This window comes from Hevea brasiliensis, chromosome 9 (genome assembly GCF_030052815.1).
Source record: "Hevea brasiliensis isolate MT/VB/25A 57/8 chromosome 9, ASM3005281v1, whole genome shotgun sequence".
Lineage (NCBI taxonomy): Eukaryota > Viridiplantae > Streptophyta > Magnoliopsida > Malpighiales > Euphorbiaceae > Hevea > Hevea brasiliensis.
Window position 1 is genome coordinate 24426332 of NC_079501.1, and position 15027 is coordinate 24441358.

The 15027-nt window shown below is 35.6% G+C and overlaps 1 protein-coding gene across 1 annotated transcript; it reads right to left on the minus strand.

The window, feature by feature from the left end:
• Positions 1 to 7532: 7532 nt before the first annotated feature.
• LOC110648351 (GATA transcription factor 26) lies at positions 7533 to 14561 on the minus strand. The gene is made up of 8 exons (XM_021802568.2): positions 13995 to 14561; positions 11763 to 12134; positions 10659 to 11091; positions 10182 to 10254; positions 9752 to 9855; positions 9119 to 9305; positions 8886 to 8997; positions 7533 to 8129 (listed from the first exon to the last, which is right to left on the minus strand). Exons 1-8 carry the CDS (start codon positions 14032 to 14034, stop codon positions 7825 to 7827), a joined length of 1626 nt encoding a protein of 541 aa, XP_021658260.1. The 5' UTR covers positions 14035 to 14561; the 3' UTR covers positions 7533 to 7824.
• Positions 14562 to 15027: the final 466 nt, after the last annotated feature.

The following is a 15027-nucleotide window of genomic DNA, read 5'->3' on the forward strand; positions in this document are numbered from 1 at the left end:
TTATCATTTCAATATCTCAAATTTTTTTGTATTATCAAACAACATAATTAAATATATAATATAATACATTACAACTTTGATTAGTCATACCAAATTTAATCATACATAGGATTTATGTATTTAATAATATCTCACTACATATCTTAATAAATTTAGCTTAATAAATTTTTTTTTTGATTGTATGTATTGAACTTAGCTTAATAAATTTAACCTTTTTTTTTTGGAAGAAAACCTAATATGTTACTCATTTTAAAAATTAACGCTATATATGACTATAATTTCTCTTTTTTTTTTAATAATAAAGAAAATTTAATATAACCTTCGATTTACTTCTTACTTTTTAGCTTCTTTTGTTGCTTTTTACTAAAAAATCATGTTAACTTTTTAAATTAATATTTTTTTTAATAATTTATATGCCAACATAAGATTACCACCATAAGCTCAGCGGCCCAAGCCCAATATATATATTAAAAAAAAAAAAGAAAAGAGAATACGACGCATCGTTTAATCAAGTTGAAAAATAAATAATTGAAACGCTTATATATCAACTAATCATCACCGCCGTTCATAAAAAAAAAAAAAGGGCGGGAAAGTCCAAACAATAAAAGAAGAAAATCCAAATAAAAAACCCCAACCCGAAGAGATAAGATGCGTGGGCGCCCGAAAATATTACACACTCTCTGTCTCTCTCTGGAGTCCAATCTCTTCTTTTAACAAGATAACCTTACAGAGATGGAGACAGACGATCCGTTTGCTTCAGTGGCAGCGCTCTGCCACATCTCTTCCTCTCAAGAAGAACACTTGCGTCGTTGCCGGTTCGCAGGTGAACCGGAGGATGAACCCTTTTTCAGTGGCGAGTCCAGCGACATCCCCGTTGCCTCCACTGAAATCATGATTGTTTCTCCACCGGAATCTCCTGAGGAGAATCAAGATGACGATAATATCCCCCGCGATAACGACGTTTTCATTACGCCCCCCGAAGAGTCCACTCTGGCAGCATCCCAGGAGGAGCAACAGCAAACGGTCGCGGTCGATAATCGCGACGATCCGGCGGACGAGGGAGTAGCAAACAATGAGAAAATTGCGGCCGTGGATGGTAATTGTGCGGATGATTTGAGAGCAGTTGATTTGGGAAGGGATACGGATCTAGGGTTTTCCGCAGGAGTGGAATTGACGGATAGGATTGCAATCGATTCAGGTTCGCTTTCATCTCCTGTTGTTGATCGAGCTCATGAGGATGATGTAATTGGCTGCGAATCCTTGAACACTTGGATTATGAATAGAGAATTAGCTTCAAGTGATGATTTACGCGAGTCTCTATTGATAACACCAAAAACTGCGGATAAAAATGTGGGTTCGTTGACTACAGAACTTTGTCTTGGCTCTGAAACAGAGAAAACATTAGCGAGAGTAAAGAAATTGAAGTCTTCGTCAAAAAAATCAAAAATTTTGGATGAAAATTTGGTGTTGGAGACTTCAAAAAATACTTTAGACACAGAAACAGAGAATTTGGGGGAAATTGTTGACAGTTCAGGTTTAGAGGGCTTTAGTCCAAGCAACTGCCTAAAGTCACTGCGAAATCATCAAATTGAAGAAGTCGATGGTGGTGATAGGGAATTTCATGGAGATAATTCTGCAAAGAGAAAGTTTGATTTTAATACTGAGGCACTGGAATCTAATTTTGAAGAAAATATTGCAGTTCTAGAGATTAGTGAAGGTAGAATAGAAGGTGGAAATGAAGAGATTGAAGATGATGAAGCTAATAGACCGTGCAATATTAGTGAGAGGTTCTCAGATGCAAAATTTCCAGAAAAGCAGAATGATATTAAAGCTAAGAACATTGATGATATTGACAAGTTCAGATATGTTGGACCAATGGGTGCAAAGAGATCCTTAAATGCAAAATTTTCAGAAAAGCAGAATGATGATGAGGCAAAGAACATTGATGATATTGACAAGTTCAGATACGCTAACACCGTGGGTGCAAATTCTCTGGAAAAACAAAGAGATGTTAGAGCACGACATGCATTGCCCAAGTCATTGTGCAGAAACAATGCCAATGTAGGAGGAGAAGCAGTGCATGATGTTGTTCTGTGCTCAAGGAACTTTAAGGAGGTCACAATATTGGATGTGTTAAACATTCTCCCTGAGGACTATAATTATGATCCTAGTCTAGCAAATGTGAGCGTCTTGGAGGCTGCAAAGAGGCGAGGGATAAATTTTCCTTAGGTCTTCTTAGCACTTAGCAGCCAGATGAGGGAAACAAAGTAGGAGATGATGATGATTATAAGAGGGAGTAGGTTTCAAGTGAAAACGGGTCTTCTAGGGGATTTTGCATGGTTGGTTAATTTTTGAGGCATGAGTTGTTTAGTTTACAGCTTCTATATCTGCAAACTAGAAGTCATTCTAATGCTTTGCTTGTTTGCTGGACTAATTTGTTTGCTGGAATTATTTTGTAGCATGTCTTGTTAATAGCTTTATATTGCAGTCATCATTGATCCTTGAATGAGTTTGCAAATTCCAATTACTCTTGTTCCTTAAAATGGGCTATAACAATTTCTATTCGTCCTGTTTCCTCTTATTGCATTATAATATTTTTTGGAATTAGTAATTGTCTAAAGTCAAGCCTTAGCTTATTGCTTAACTAAACATAAAGCCTTGGAGAAAAAGTAACCTTGAACCACTAGATGACTACTTCTTGTCAAGGAGACAAGGTGAAAGGGCGAAAGGTAACATCTTTTCCATTGGTTTTCCCCCTGAAATCAAGGAAACCTACTAATGTACCATAATTTTCCATGTACATTAAAGGATTAGTGCGAAAAGTTTATTTTAACGCGTGTAGTAGGTAAACCTAAATTTGCAAAGCGAAAATCTTGGCTTCCCTGTTTAAGATCCAGCAGTATGGTTGGCCCACTATGATGCATGCATTACAACCTCTGCTGTAAGATTATAGTGGCATGGTATGACTTCAATTAATAATGGTGTTTGATATGAGCAGGTTTTCAAAAGATAAGGTCTTCACATTAAATTTAGGTTACTGGTTGTTTTCTTATTAATAAACTGGTATATTTTACATCCTAATTAGCCTCCCAAACAAGTAGTGTAAAAGGAGAGAAGAAATGTCATGTTTTGTTTACCCTGTAGGCCCCAATAGAGGATAGCCTTAGCAAGCATACCTTGTGATCTGTGACCCATTTTCAAGCATATTTCCAGGGATCTTAACAGTGTTATGAGATGGATGATTGCTTCGTCTGCCCCACTGGGAGAAATTATCTGAATTAGATTGGATTTAGGAGGCACCACTCCTCAACCACTGGAAGATATCATCACGTGAAAAAAGATAAAAGGCCAGATTTGAATTGTTCAACAATATTATTTTATCCATGTTTGATTGAATTATTACTAAAGTAAGTTATTTACCTATACACTTGCTCAAAAATCTGCCGTGTGGATATTGCATATGGTCGGTTTATGACCAACTGTTAATATTTACCTTTGTCAAGCAGATATGACCATTTAACAAACACTTCCACAAGGGTTTTGAGGCTCTGAACTCCAAATTCATTTCATAAGGATGATCTTTTGACATCTTTCCTTTCACCCAAAAAATAAAAATAAAAACAAACAAACAAAAGGTTGTGCTTGATAGACGCATTAAAGCAGAAATTTTTTGCAGCTATTGATTTATAGAAAATGTCACTAGGTAGATGATAAAGTTGAAACTCATATTTCATCTTTTTTTTTTTTTTCCTTAATACAACTCAACTCAACTCAACTAAGTCTTTATCCAAAAAAATTGGGATAGGCTATATGGATTCTCTTTCTACACTCTAAACGACTTTGGGTTAAATACTAAAAAATGTGTAATGCTTCTAGGTCATGTTGTACTACTCTTCTCCAAGTCAGTTTAGGTCTACCCCTTCTTTTTTTTTCTATCCTCTAACCTAATGTGTTCTACTTGTCTAACTGGAGCTTCCGTATGTCTACGCTTCATATGATCAAACCACTTTAATCTCCCTTCTCTAAACTTATCCTCAATTGGCACCGCTTCTACCTTTTCTCTAATACTCTCATTACAGATTTTATCTAGTCTAGTATGGCTACTCATCCACCTTAACATTCTTATCTCCGCAACTCTTAGCTTAGACACATACGACTCCTTCGGTGCCCAACACTCACTACCATATAACATAGCCGGTCGTATGGCTGTACGGTAAAATTTTCCTTTCAACTTATTGGGAATCTTACAATCACATAAAACTCCCGTAGCACGTCTCCACTTCAATCATCCAGCTTTAATCCTATGACTCACATCCTCCTCACATCCCCCAACTACTTGAAGGACTGAATCAAGATATTTAAAGTGATTACTTTGGGACAGTACCACTCCATCCAAACTAACTCCTTCCCTATTACCAGTTTGGCCTTCACTGAACTTGCAATGCATGTATTGTCTTCGTTCTACTTAACTTAAATCCCTTAAACTCTAAAGTACTTCTCCAAAGCTCTAGCTTTCTATTGACTCCTTCCCGCATCTCATCTATCAGAACTATATCATCTGTAAACATCATGCACCAAGGGATACTCTCTTGTATATGTTTTATCAATTTATCTAAAACTAATATAAAAAGGCAAGGACTTATAGCTGAACCTTGGTGTAATCCAATTGAGATAAGAAAATCTCTTGTGTCCCCTCCCACTGTGCGCACAATAGTAATTGCTCCTTCATACATATCTTTCAACACTTGTATATACATAATAGATACCATCTTTTGTTTTAACACTCTCCATAAGATATATCTTGGAATACTATCATAAGCCTTTTCCAAATCAATAAAAATCATGTGTAGATCTTTCTTCTTATCTCTATATTTCTCCATCAAACTTCTAATGAAAAAGATCGCTTCCATAGTTGAACGACCGGGCATGAAGCCAAATTGATTGAGAGAGATAGAAATATCATGACGTAGTCGATGTTCCACAACTCTCTCCCACAACTTCATAGTATAGCTCATGAGTTTAATTCCCCTATAGTTTTAGCAACTCTGTATGTCTCCCTTATTTTTAAAAATAGATACTAAAATACTCCTCATCCATTCATCAGGCATTTTCTTTGAATTTAGAATTTTATTAAATAATTTAATTAACCATGCCACTCTCATATCTCCCAAATACTTCCACACTTCAATTGGTATTTCATCGGGTCCACAGGCTTTATCCACTTTCATTCTCTTAAGTGTTTCCTTTACTTCTAAAAATCTAATCCTTCTAGTATAATTCACATTCTTTTCTATTGCTTTATAATTTATATTCACGTTATTACCATTTTGACTATTATTAAAGAGATCATCAAAATAATTTCTCCATCTTTCTGTAATGTCCTCATCTTTCACCAACACTTTTCCTTCTTTATCTTTAATGCACCTAACTTGATTGAAATTTTGACATTTTTTCCTCTCCTCCTTGCTAATCTATAAATATCTTTCTCCCTTCTTTAGTTTCAAGTTTCTCATATAACTTTTCAAAGGCCCGTGCTCTTACTTGACTAACTGTCTTTTTTGCCTCTTTCTTTGCTATCTTGTACAGTTCATATGCCTCATTATTATCACGCTTAAGTAATTTCTTAAACCATTTCTTCTTTCTCTTCACTGTATTTTGTACTTTTTCATTCCACCACCATCTCTCTTTTGAGTATGGTCCATGTCCTCTAGACTTTCCAAGTACTTTTCTAGCTATTTCTCTAATCTTTGATGTCATCTGTATCCACATACCATTGGCTTCTATATCTAGCTTCCATGCTTCGGACTCGAGAAGTTTATTTTTGAACTTCACTTGCTTTACTCCTTTAAACGTCTATCACTTTTTTCGAGCTACATTATTTGTTCTAATCTTACTTGAATTGTTCCTAAACTTGACATCCAATACCACTAACCGATGTCGACTTGTTAAAGCCTCTCCCAGAATGACCTTCAAATCCTTGCATAGGGTCTATTTGTCTTCCTGGTTAAGAGGAAGTCAATTTGGCTTCTATGTTGCCCACTTTTGAAAGTCACTAAATGTGACCCTCTTTTTATAAAGTAGGTATTTGCTAGTATTAGGTCGCATGCCATAGCAAAATCCATAATGTTTTTTCCCTCCTCATTTCGGCTGCCAAAACCAAAACCTCCATGAACATTCTCATAACATTGCCTATCACTTCCTACATGTCCATTCAAATCTCCACGGATGAAAATATTCTCTTCATTCATATTGCTTTGTATTAGATCATCCATATCTTCCCAAAACCTTTGTTTACTCTCACTATCTAGTCCTATTTGTGGGGCATAAGCATTAACTGCATTTATTATTTCTCCTTCTAATACTAGTTTTACCAGTATAATTCTATCTCATACTCTTTTCACAACTATTACAGTATCTTTCAATGTCCTGTCTATAATTATGCCCACTCCATTTTTGTTTTTCTCCTTTCCTGTAAACCACAGTTTGTACCCTGAATTACCCACTTCCTTATTTTTCTCTCCTGCCCATTTAGTCTCCTAAATGCAAGCAATATTCACTCTTCTCCTTTTCAAGGTATCCACAAGCTCCATTAATTTTCATGTAGGTGATCAAATATTCCAAGTGCCAACCCTGATTCTCCTCTTATCCTATTCTTTCCTAATTGATCCCCTTCTATGATATCTTTTATTGTTCTCTATGCCTATCTTGTATTCTATTCCACTATCTGTTCTACTATCTGTCCTATGGACTAACTTCTTTACTCACACTCGTCCATGATGTGGGAACCCTTGCTTATTTAACAACACACCCAGGCGCCGACATAGCGCGTCTCTTTCGGTGAATACCCTACACCCTTGCATATTTTTCACTACACCCGGGCTCCAATGTAGCGCATTGTAAATAGAGGACGCCTCAACGTTTATATCATTTGAATCCATATCATAAGGTGTAACGAAATTTTTACGCTGCTTGTCACCTACCGCAACCCTCCTCCTTTATCCGGGCTTGGGACCTCCTAAGCACAAACTACTTAGGCGGAGTTTTTTTTTTTTTTGCCTTAATGGTAGAAGGAAATACTCATAGCTATGAATATCCTTATTTGAATTCATAACTATTGCCCACCAAAATCTGCTTTGAGAAAAATTTTCAGATTTCAACCTTTCACATACACCCACTAACAGAAAAAACTTCAAAAAGCAAAAGAAAAAGTCAGATAAGCTACTTTGATTTCCAATTTGATTTAGTTTTGACAATTGCCACAGCCAAGATGGAAGAAACTATAGGTGAAAATTTTCACCTAGATATAGGTAGTCAAGATCAAAATTTGTTTTCAAGAATTGCACTCCTCAATCACAACTCTTTCCACATTATTCCCCACTTCATCATATTCGAAAATCCTACTCTGCAGATATGCATTTGTCACTTTTTTAAGATAATTTCTCCTTTATTTTTTTCTTTTATTTTCCATTTCCCTTTTTTATTATTATTTTTTAATCTTTCCCCTCAGCAACATGTGGAAACAAGGCTTTGAGTGTCTGTGAAGTTATTTAGCAATACAAGTACTAAAACTGCATACATAACTCTTGAAATCACCATCCCTTGTGCATTTTTAACTATATATTACAATCTGTCGTCAACCTATACAAAAAAGCCCCATCCATATTCGTCCCTTAGCACACCAGAGTTTGAAATTATCAAAGGGAAAAAAGCAGCAACCATCAAACCTCATTCAGAGATTGTAACCTAGTCACTGAATTTGGCAAAAGTTGAATCTATATAGACCTACTGATCAAAAGTAGTAAAGTACTGATTTCTCAAACTTTGTCAGGGACGGACCAGACGTGGGTATGTTGAGCTACTGCTAGTGCTTGCCTGCTGCCCATAACTTAAAGTTGGATGAAGGAGCTCTGCCTGCGGAAATGAGCCATTGGATGGCACATGCAGTAGCAGATCCTGATCCGAACTTTCATCAACATAATGGAAAGAATCCAACATGAGGGAGCCACTATCAGGAGGCAAGGCAAATAGGCTTCTTGGACTAAAGCAAGAGCCATCATTGTCCATGACTTCTTTGTTTTCATACGTAGCCTTCATGTTAATCCTTTTGGGGCTCTTCATCACCTTTACATCTGATGAAAGAAAAAAACCCTACTTTGAGAATAGTTCCAACTGAAATTCTGAAAAAGGTTAATGCAAATGTGACACGTGAAGAAGACGATCATGCTAACTTTCAGTGCTCATACCATAATGTAATTTGGATTGTATGTATCCGCTTAGTAACTGACCAGTTTCTAACACACTATTCAAACCACTACTGCCCAAGCACACATGGGGGACCAAAAAAAAAAAAGATAAAAAAGAAATGACAAAACTGAAAATGAAGAGATAATAAAATTCAAATACAGCTGGCAATTGCCTACAAAGATATAATCACGGATTATGTCCTGCAGGTGGGCAATTTCTAATTGTAGTTAGCATGTCTCAGTATGTGAGCAAACTAATGTGCTCCATCTATGTGATATAAAATCTTTATGATGCGGAAAAACTAATATAACGACAGAAGCCTTACAATACATCTATGTTTTCCCACCTCAGAGAACTTGAACTGATATGATGATAGAAGAATTAGAATCTCTCTTTCCACAGTTCATAGTTCATACACCAAAATTGCAGTATAGGTTGGAAACAATTAATTTCTCTCTCCCCATTTGTATGAGCACAAGCCACACATTAACAAAAGGTTTTCTCTTAGCATTTTGAAGTAAAATCCTCGAGATCAGATGCCAGTATAGAAAATCAGTAGTTATTTGCTTGTTAAAAAGAAATGACAGAAGAAGCTCCATTATGTACAGCAATATCTCCAGCATTAACATATATTGTCTCACCTGGAATTTTTTGACCCAAGCTGTCATGTAATCTCTTGGCAGCAATTGAATTACTTGATGCAATGACATTTGATCCTCTTCCAACAAGTGACTTTCCAGTAGCATTTTTACACTTTTGTAGCCAAAAAGAGACCATAAGTAGGAATACATTTGTAGACCCACTGTCCAGGGAATAAAATTATATACAACATACTTATGTAAAGACATTCCTATTCTGGACAAGAAATTCAAACCTTGAGTTGATGATAATGCTCCACCCATTTGGATTTCAACAGATTGGACAATGTCAGCCTTTTCAATGTATTACATTCTTCAGGCTTAGCTCCTGACAAGGAGAGATCAAAGACCCCTTCCACAAGCAGTTGTTGAAAGCAAGATATATTCTCCTTAAATTGAGAGCTATCAAACATGCTTCTGATGCTGAAAATGGAAGATAAACCATCATTAATCCTAGAACATAACTCAACTTCTTGAAATCCTTTCTGTACAATTAGAAGAAAATGCAATGTGCATGAAAGATGACAGGATTCTTGGTCACATTCTTAAGCTCTATCTACATCACACTCATACACAAACACACACAACAAATAGAGCAGTTCTAGTACCAGCACTACCAATATGATCATATGAATTTTCAGTGACCTTCCTCCACGCTAACATATATTTTGCAAGCTAAATGAGATGGGAATAAACTGGAATTATTTTAGTTTCTGCAGATCTAAACACTATAAACATTGCTTTGATCTGCCAATGCATATAGAAAGTTGGCCAACAACAGCATATCTAGTGGCTGGCTCTTCTCCTAAATAGAAATATCATTTATTGTCTCACCATACTCGCCCACAATAATGTAGCACAGCACTAACCTGTCTGGAAGTTTGGCAGTATCAAAAGGAGGTAGATATTTTAGCAACTGCTGCTGTTCTTCATTAGTCAAGTGCCGTGCAAACACCTCGAAATTAAGAATTTCCTGTGATAAAAAGGAAGATAATCATTATACATGCTCAACAAGTAAGGAAAGCAGGATGCCTGTTGAGGACATCTAAAAAAGGAATCCTCAAAAAAATTAAAGTAAACAGATGCTAGAGAAGAAGTGAAGAACTGCATAGTGTATTCAGGAATGGAATTGAGAATTAGTACAACACATGTGAACCATTCACCATCTCCAAGAGTGCATTTAATGAATCATGCTCATTCTGCTTCATGATAACACCATGGAAAATTTAGGATGATATACTTAAATAAGGATCGAGTTTGTAAGAATTAACCCAACGAAAATATTTCACCACAACTTACATTTAAATCCACATCACACAATGGTGAATTATGATTCCCCAGGATTTGTGCCCTTTCATGCTGAGACTTGTCCCTGAAATTCCAAATAACAGAATATGTCAAACATAGTAAGAGTAAGATTTTTAGATTCCTTCTCGTCTTCTCATTTTTTACCTTCAATCCATCCAGCTACTAACCTTTTAATGAATATTCACAATAATATTAGATAATAACTGTCCCAGAAAATTAGGGAGCAGAGAAAGGCACATTCCATTTATGCATCGATAAAGGGTAATTTCTCCATGTTAGAGACCTAAACCACACATATATTTACATTTAAAATTCTCAGTTAATCATTAGGATGTGATTATGATTGGAACTTCATACTTGAGTTAAACACAGACCCAATGTTTGTATCTTAGATTTACGACTACAAAGAAATGTCCTTCCCGAAGACATGACCATTTCAACTTTTAAAAGTATCCAGGGAGGAATTACCTCTTAATTTGCTCCTGTTGCATCCCTGGTCCTGTAGGGTTCTTAGCTTTTTCAATCACAAGACTTGGTATATTGACACTTATGTTTTCATTATGTACAGGAAGGGTCACATGATGTGAATAAGCCTCATTTATTGAGTATTGTTTGTTCTCAACAGAAAGGGAGCTAGCTTCAGATTCCTCATCTCGAGCTATTGAGCTTGGATGTCTAATGAGAACACTTCCATGTCCTATCTCAACAGAAACCATTGGTGTTTCACTCTCAAAAAGCAGGTCCTCTTCAGAAGATCCAGAGAAGCATGAAGACTGTTGTTCATGCCAAATAGTATATAAATCTCTAGTAAGCTTCTCAACTGGAGATTGCTTTGGGCGATTAACACAGGTCCTCTTCCTAGAAGGTACCATTGTGTCCCACACAATAGATTGGGCCGGACCTGAGAAAAAGCAATGAGAAAGTACTAAGTGTCAACATCACTGAGACAATGAGAGCACAAAACTTGTATACAGCCATCTACAATTGAGCCACAGAGCCCCATAAAACTCTTATTGTGACATAGAACTAAGAGTACTGAGCATAATACGTCACATAAGCAGATAAAGTACACCATGAGAAGATGTACAGCCCATTAAACAGTAAAAGTGGCATTTAGCTATTTCCAGTTATATCTAGAGCTTCAATCTGGGGAAACCAGGTTTATAAGACAGATTTTTTACTCCAATTATTACACTCTAGCACATTGCAAGTACCATTTCAAGAGGTCTTAACCATAGTGTTGTTTTTTAAATAAACAGATATACCAGCCAGCATCCAGAATAGCAAAATCCTAGAGAAGTAAAGAAGCCACTTTTGTTCATTTAGAATATCACTCACAGTTATTTGAGAATTATAATTTGCTGCTCTAACAACTTGGCATTCTTTCCTGGATCCACTTTTCCTTACACCATGCACAGCATTCATGTGCTTTCACAGGCATTTGGGCATATCAACCAGAATATGCAACTAATACATCTATTCTATTCAATTCAACTACCACACTTCTAAATATACTGTTGTTTGCTCAATCAGAACAGAGAGAATGAGGAGTAATTTTAGCGAAAGCCCAACCTGTCAAATCACTTGCATCTGCACTGCCAAATTGTGCACAGCTCTCAGAGTTGGATATGGCTGATCCAGAACTTGATCTATTACTAGTATCTTCATCTAAAACCCTTCGGTAACCCTGATAGTAATCAGAGGCAACCCCACCCGCCTCCCCATTATCATGATTTGCCTTTCTTTTGAGTAGTTTCACATCTTTGTTCTTGTTTATAGATATGCTCTTCACTCTGGATCCCCTGTGATCCTCATAATCATCAGGATCTGCCCGAGCATGAAGTGGTGTATAGTTTGCAAGAGTCCCCTTTGTTCTCCATCTAGATCCACAAGCGTTGCATAGTACTGGCTTTTCAGGAGGCCCATTGCGCCAAAGAGGTGTGCCTATTGCAAAGCTTTTCAGTCAGCAATATGTATAGCACACAATTTTATGCACAATAAATAATAGAAGATGCAATTTACATTAATATAAATGAACAAGAGGAAATAATGATAATCTGAAACTTCATAAACACGAGCTAGGAAAAGGAAGGAAAAAAAAAAAGTTCGGCATATCTTCTTTATGGCTAAATTGCCAGCTTTTAATGAAAAAAAAGTGTTCTTTAAGGTTGCTTCTTTTTAAGGTGACCTATCAGATGCACTCGAATCTCTCAAACCAAAACTAAGCTTGGTTGGATGCTTAGAGCTCTGTTTGAAAAAAAGACTCCATTTCATACATGCATGAAGATAAGCATAAAAAATGAGGGAAGGAATGTTGAGCTCAGAGTAAAGAGTTGTCAATCATGACATGCTGATTATAGATACAGGAAAGGAACATTAAAAATAAAGAGTTGATAATTTTCTAATTTTAGTCCATTTTCATTCAAAAGACAAGTAATATTTCATTCTTTCTCTACTTCACACAACAAAATATTTGAACTGATACTCTTCTCAACATAGATGAGTTAGCCACTAATTATGTCGCAAATGCTCCACCATATGGGCTGTCTATGCCAAACAGAAAGAGCGCAATAACCATGAAGATGAAGCCAACGGTATAATATCCAAGTGATAATAGAATCACAAGTTTCTCTATCAGCTCAACAGCTGACATTCAGCCACAGTTATATGGTCAAAACAGCAGACACCATTTGACTCAGAACAAAACCAACAGAAAGCTGCATTTTTCTCTGGACTTTTCAACTCATTATTCATTAATATTTAATATGCAAAGCATCTCCTAAAAATTCTCTAGCATATCTAAATATTTGCTTCACTCTTCACTTCTAAGTTCTAAAAAATGGAGAAGGAACACCAAAAAGGTATAAGCTATTGCCAATGGGAACAAGTTCTTGCTTCCTTGTTTCCACGACTTAAAGCATAAGATTTTCAACTTGTGGCTGCGACTACAAATAGCACCAAACTGCTTCTCATGGAGTTAAAGTGGCAAAAAACTAAAATGAAAGTATACTTCCAGCAAATGCCTACACCATGCCACTTCTTTAACCAAAGTCTCCATTGGAGTGATAAAGGAGTTGTGCGATCAGTTCGAAGTTTAGAGCTGATTCACAGTATGACAACAAAGAGAACGCTTCAAAGGAGCTGAATTGAATAGCTAGAAGGCTTTAATTGGAGAGTAATGCATTTTGCAGCAAAGATTGCCTGGATATGGAATATAGACATGAGACAAACAAGGAAGAATTCTCTGAAGAACTTAACAGAATCAGTGAATGAGGTCAATCTTTTCATTGAATTATTATTTTTTGCAAGGAACACACAAACAACAACCATATTTTGACTAGGTAATTGAGTCCAATAAAATACTAAACAGAAACAAGAGGCCACTACCAATCAAATTTACACTGTAACTGCCCAATATTCAACAGACTCCTAACTCAATTAGCAAGGAAGATGTGTTCAGAATTTGTTAGGTCAAAGAAGAAAACACCAAGCAATTGATAAAGGTTTATAAATTCAATAACAAACCCAGAGGATAAAACCAATATCTGATGTATTTATAGAACCAAAGACACCTGTAGTTCAAATTTCATTTACAAACAGAACAGCACACAAGAACAGCACATATTCTCAATTTATTATCTTTGTCCAGGTAATCTTTTCCTTGTTGCTTAGAGTCGTTCTGTTCAATGATATAATTATTTTTCCCAAACATCTAAAATCAATTAGAAATAGTTATTGAAAACAAGTAAATTAATTCAAGAATCCAATTTTTTTCTCTTGCATACTGGAGAAACAAGAACTCACTTGTAACTCCACAGTGACAGCAAGGCCCTTGCTTGCCCATGTCTCTCCTTTCCTCAAGTGAAGAAAGAAATTCAAAAAATATTTACAGAAAGAGAGGAAAAATCAAAAACTGATTATATTGACAAAAAAGTTTTCAATTTTTTTTTTTTAAATCAAAAGTCTATAAAATTTTGTTTGTATTTTCAAGGCTTATATAACACATATGCTTCTGGGTATATAAGGCTCTTCTGCAACAAACCCAGAGACAGTTTGCAAAATAGAACAAAAGCCAACAAACCCAGAAAAGTTTCTCCCTTACAGTTGAATAAAATTAAAGAAAACAGCAAGAAACCAAGCCAAAATCAACAAAAAAATGAAAATATTTTTGATGGGTATTTTCAGCTGGGAATTTGTACAATCCAATAGAGAAGAGAAAAGACCATTTAGAGGAATCTCATAAATTGCTGTAAATAAAGAGGAAATGTGAAATGTGAGCAAGAGAGAGAGAGAGAGATAGAGAGAGAGTGAGAAAGGGAAAGAGGATAGAAAGAAAGGGTATATGTGTGTATATGACCTCTTGTTGTATTGTATATGAAGTAAATGTTGGAGCTTTCTTTCCCTTTGCTTTAATTTGATGTTATTAAAAGATTTCAGTTCCCTTTTTTAATATTTATATAAATCATATATTTTTAAATAATTTCTTTTTTTTTTTTAACCTTTAATGGGTAGAGGAATATTATTTGCACATATCCTTGTTGACTTTAGACTTTTCTACTTTGTGTGTTTGTGTAAATTTTCAAAACCCCATAAAATGAAAATGTAATTTTGAACAATAAAAACATATTTTATTTTTTATATTCTAATAGAAAAAAATGTGTTTCTATCTATTTAATTTTTCTTAAACAAAAAATAGAGCTCTCTAGGTTTGACTGCTCGATCACCGATTAATGTCTTTAATCTAATTAAACTTCATAAAAAGAGATTTAATGGCGAATTCAAGATGGTACTCAAAAAGATAAATCATTGGACAATCCAATGTCTCATTTCATTACAC

Coding starts and splice junctions, on each gene's coding strand:
- LOC110648351 (XM_021802568.2), bottom strand. CDS start 14,034: ATGGGCAAGCAAGGGCCTTGCTGTCACTGTGGAGTTACAA. Junction 10,255..10,658: donor CAACAGGAGCAAATTAAGAG/GTAATTCCTCCC, acceptor TTGGAATTTCAG/GGACAAGTCTCAGCATGAAA. Junction 8,130..8,885: donor CTTGGGTCAAAAAATTCCAG/GTGAGACAATAT, acceptor TTCTTTCATCAG/ATGTAAAGGTGATGAAGAGC.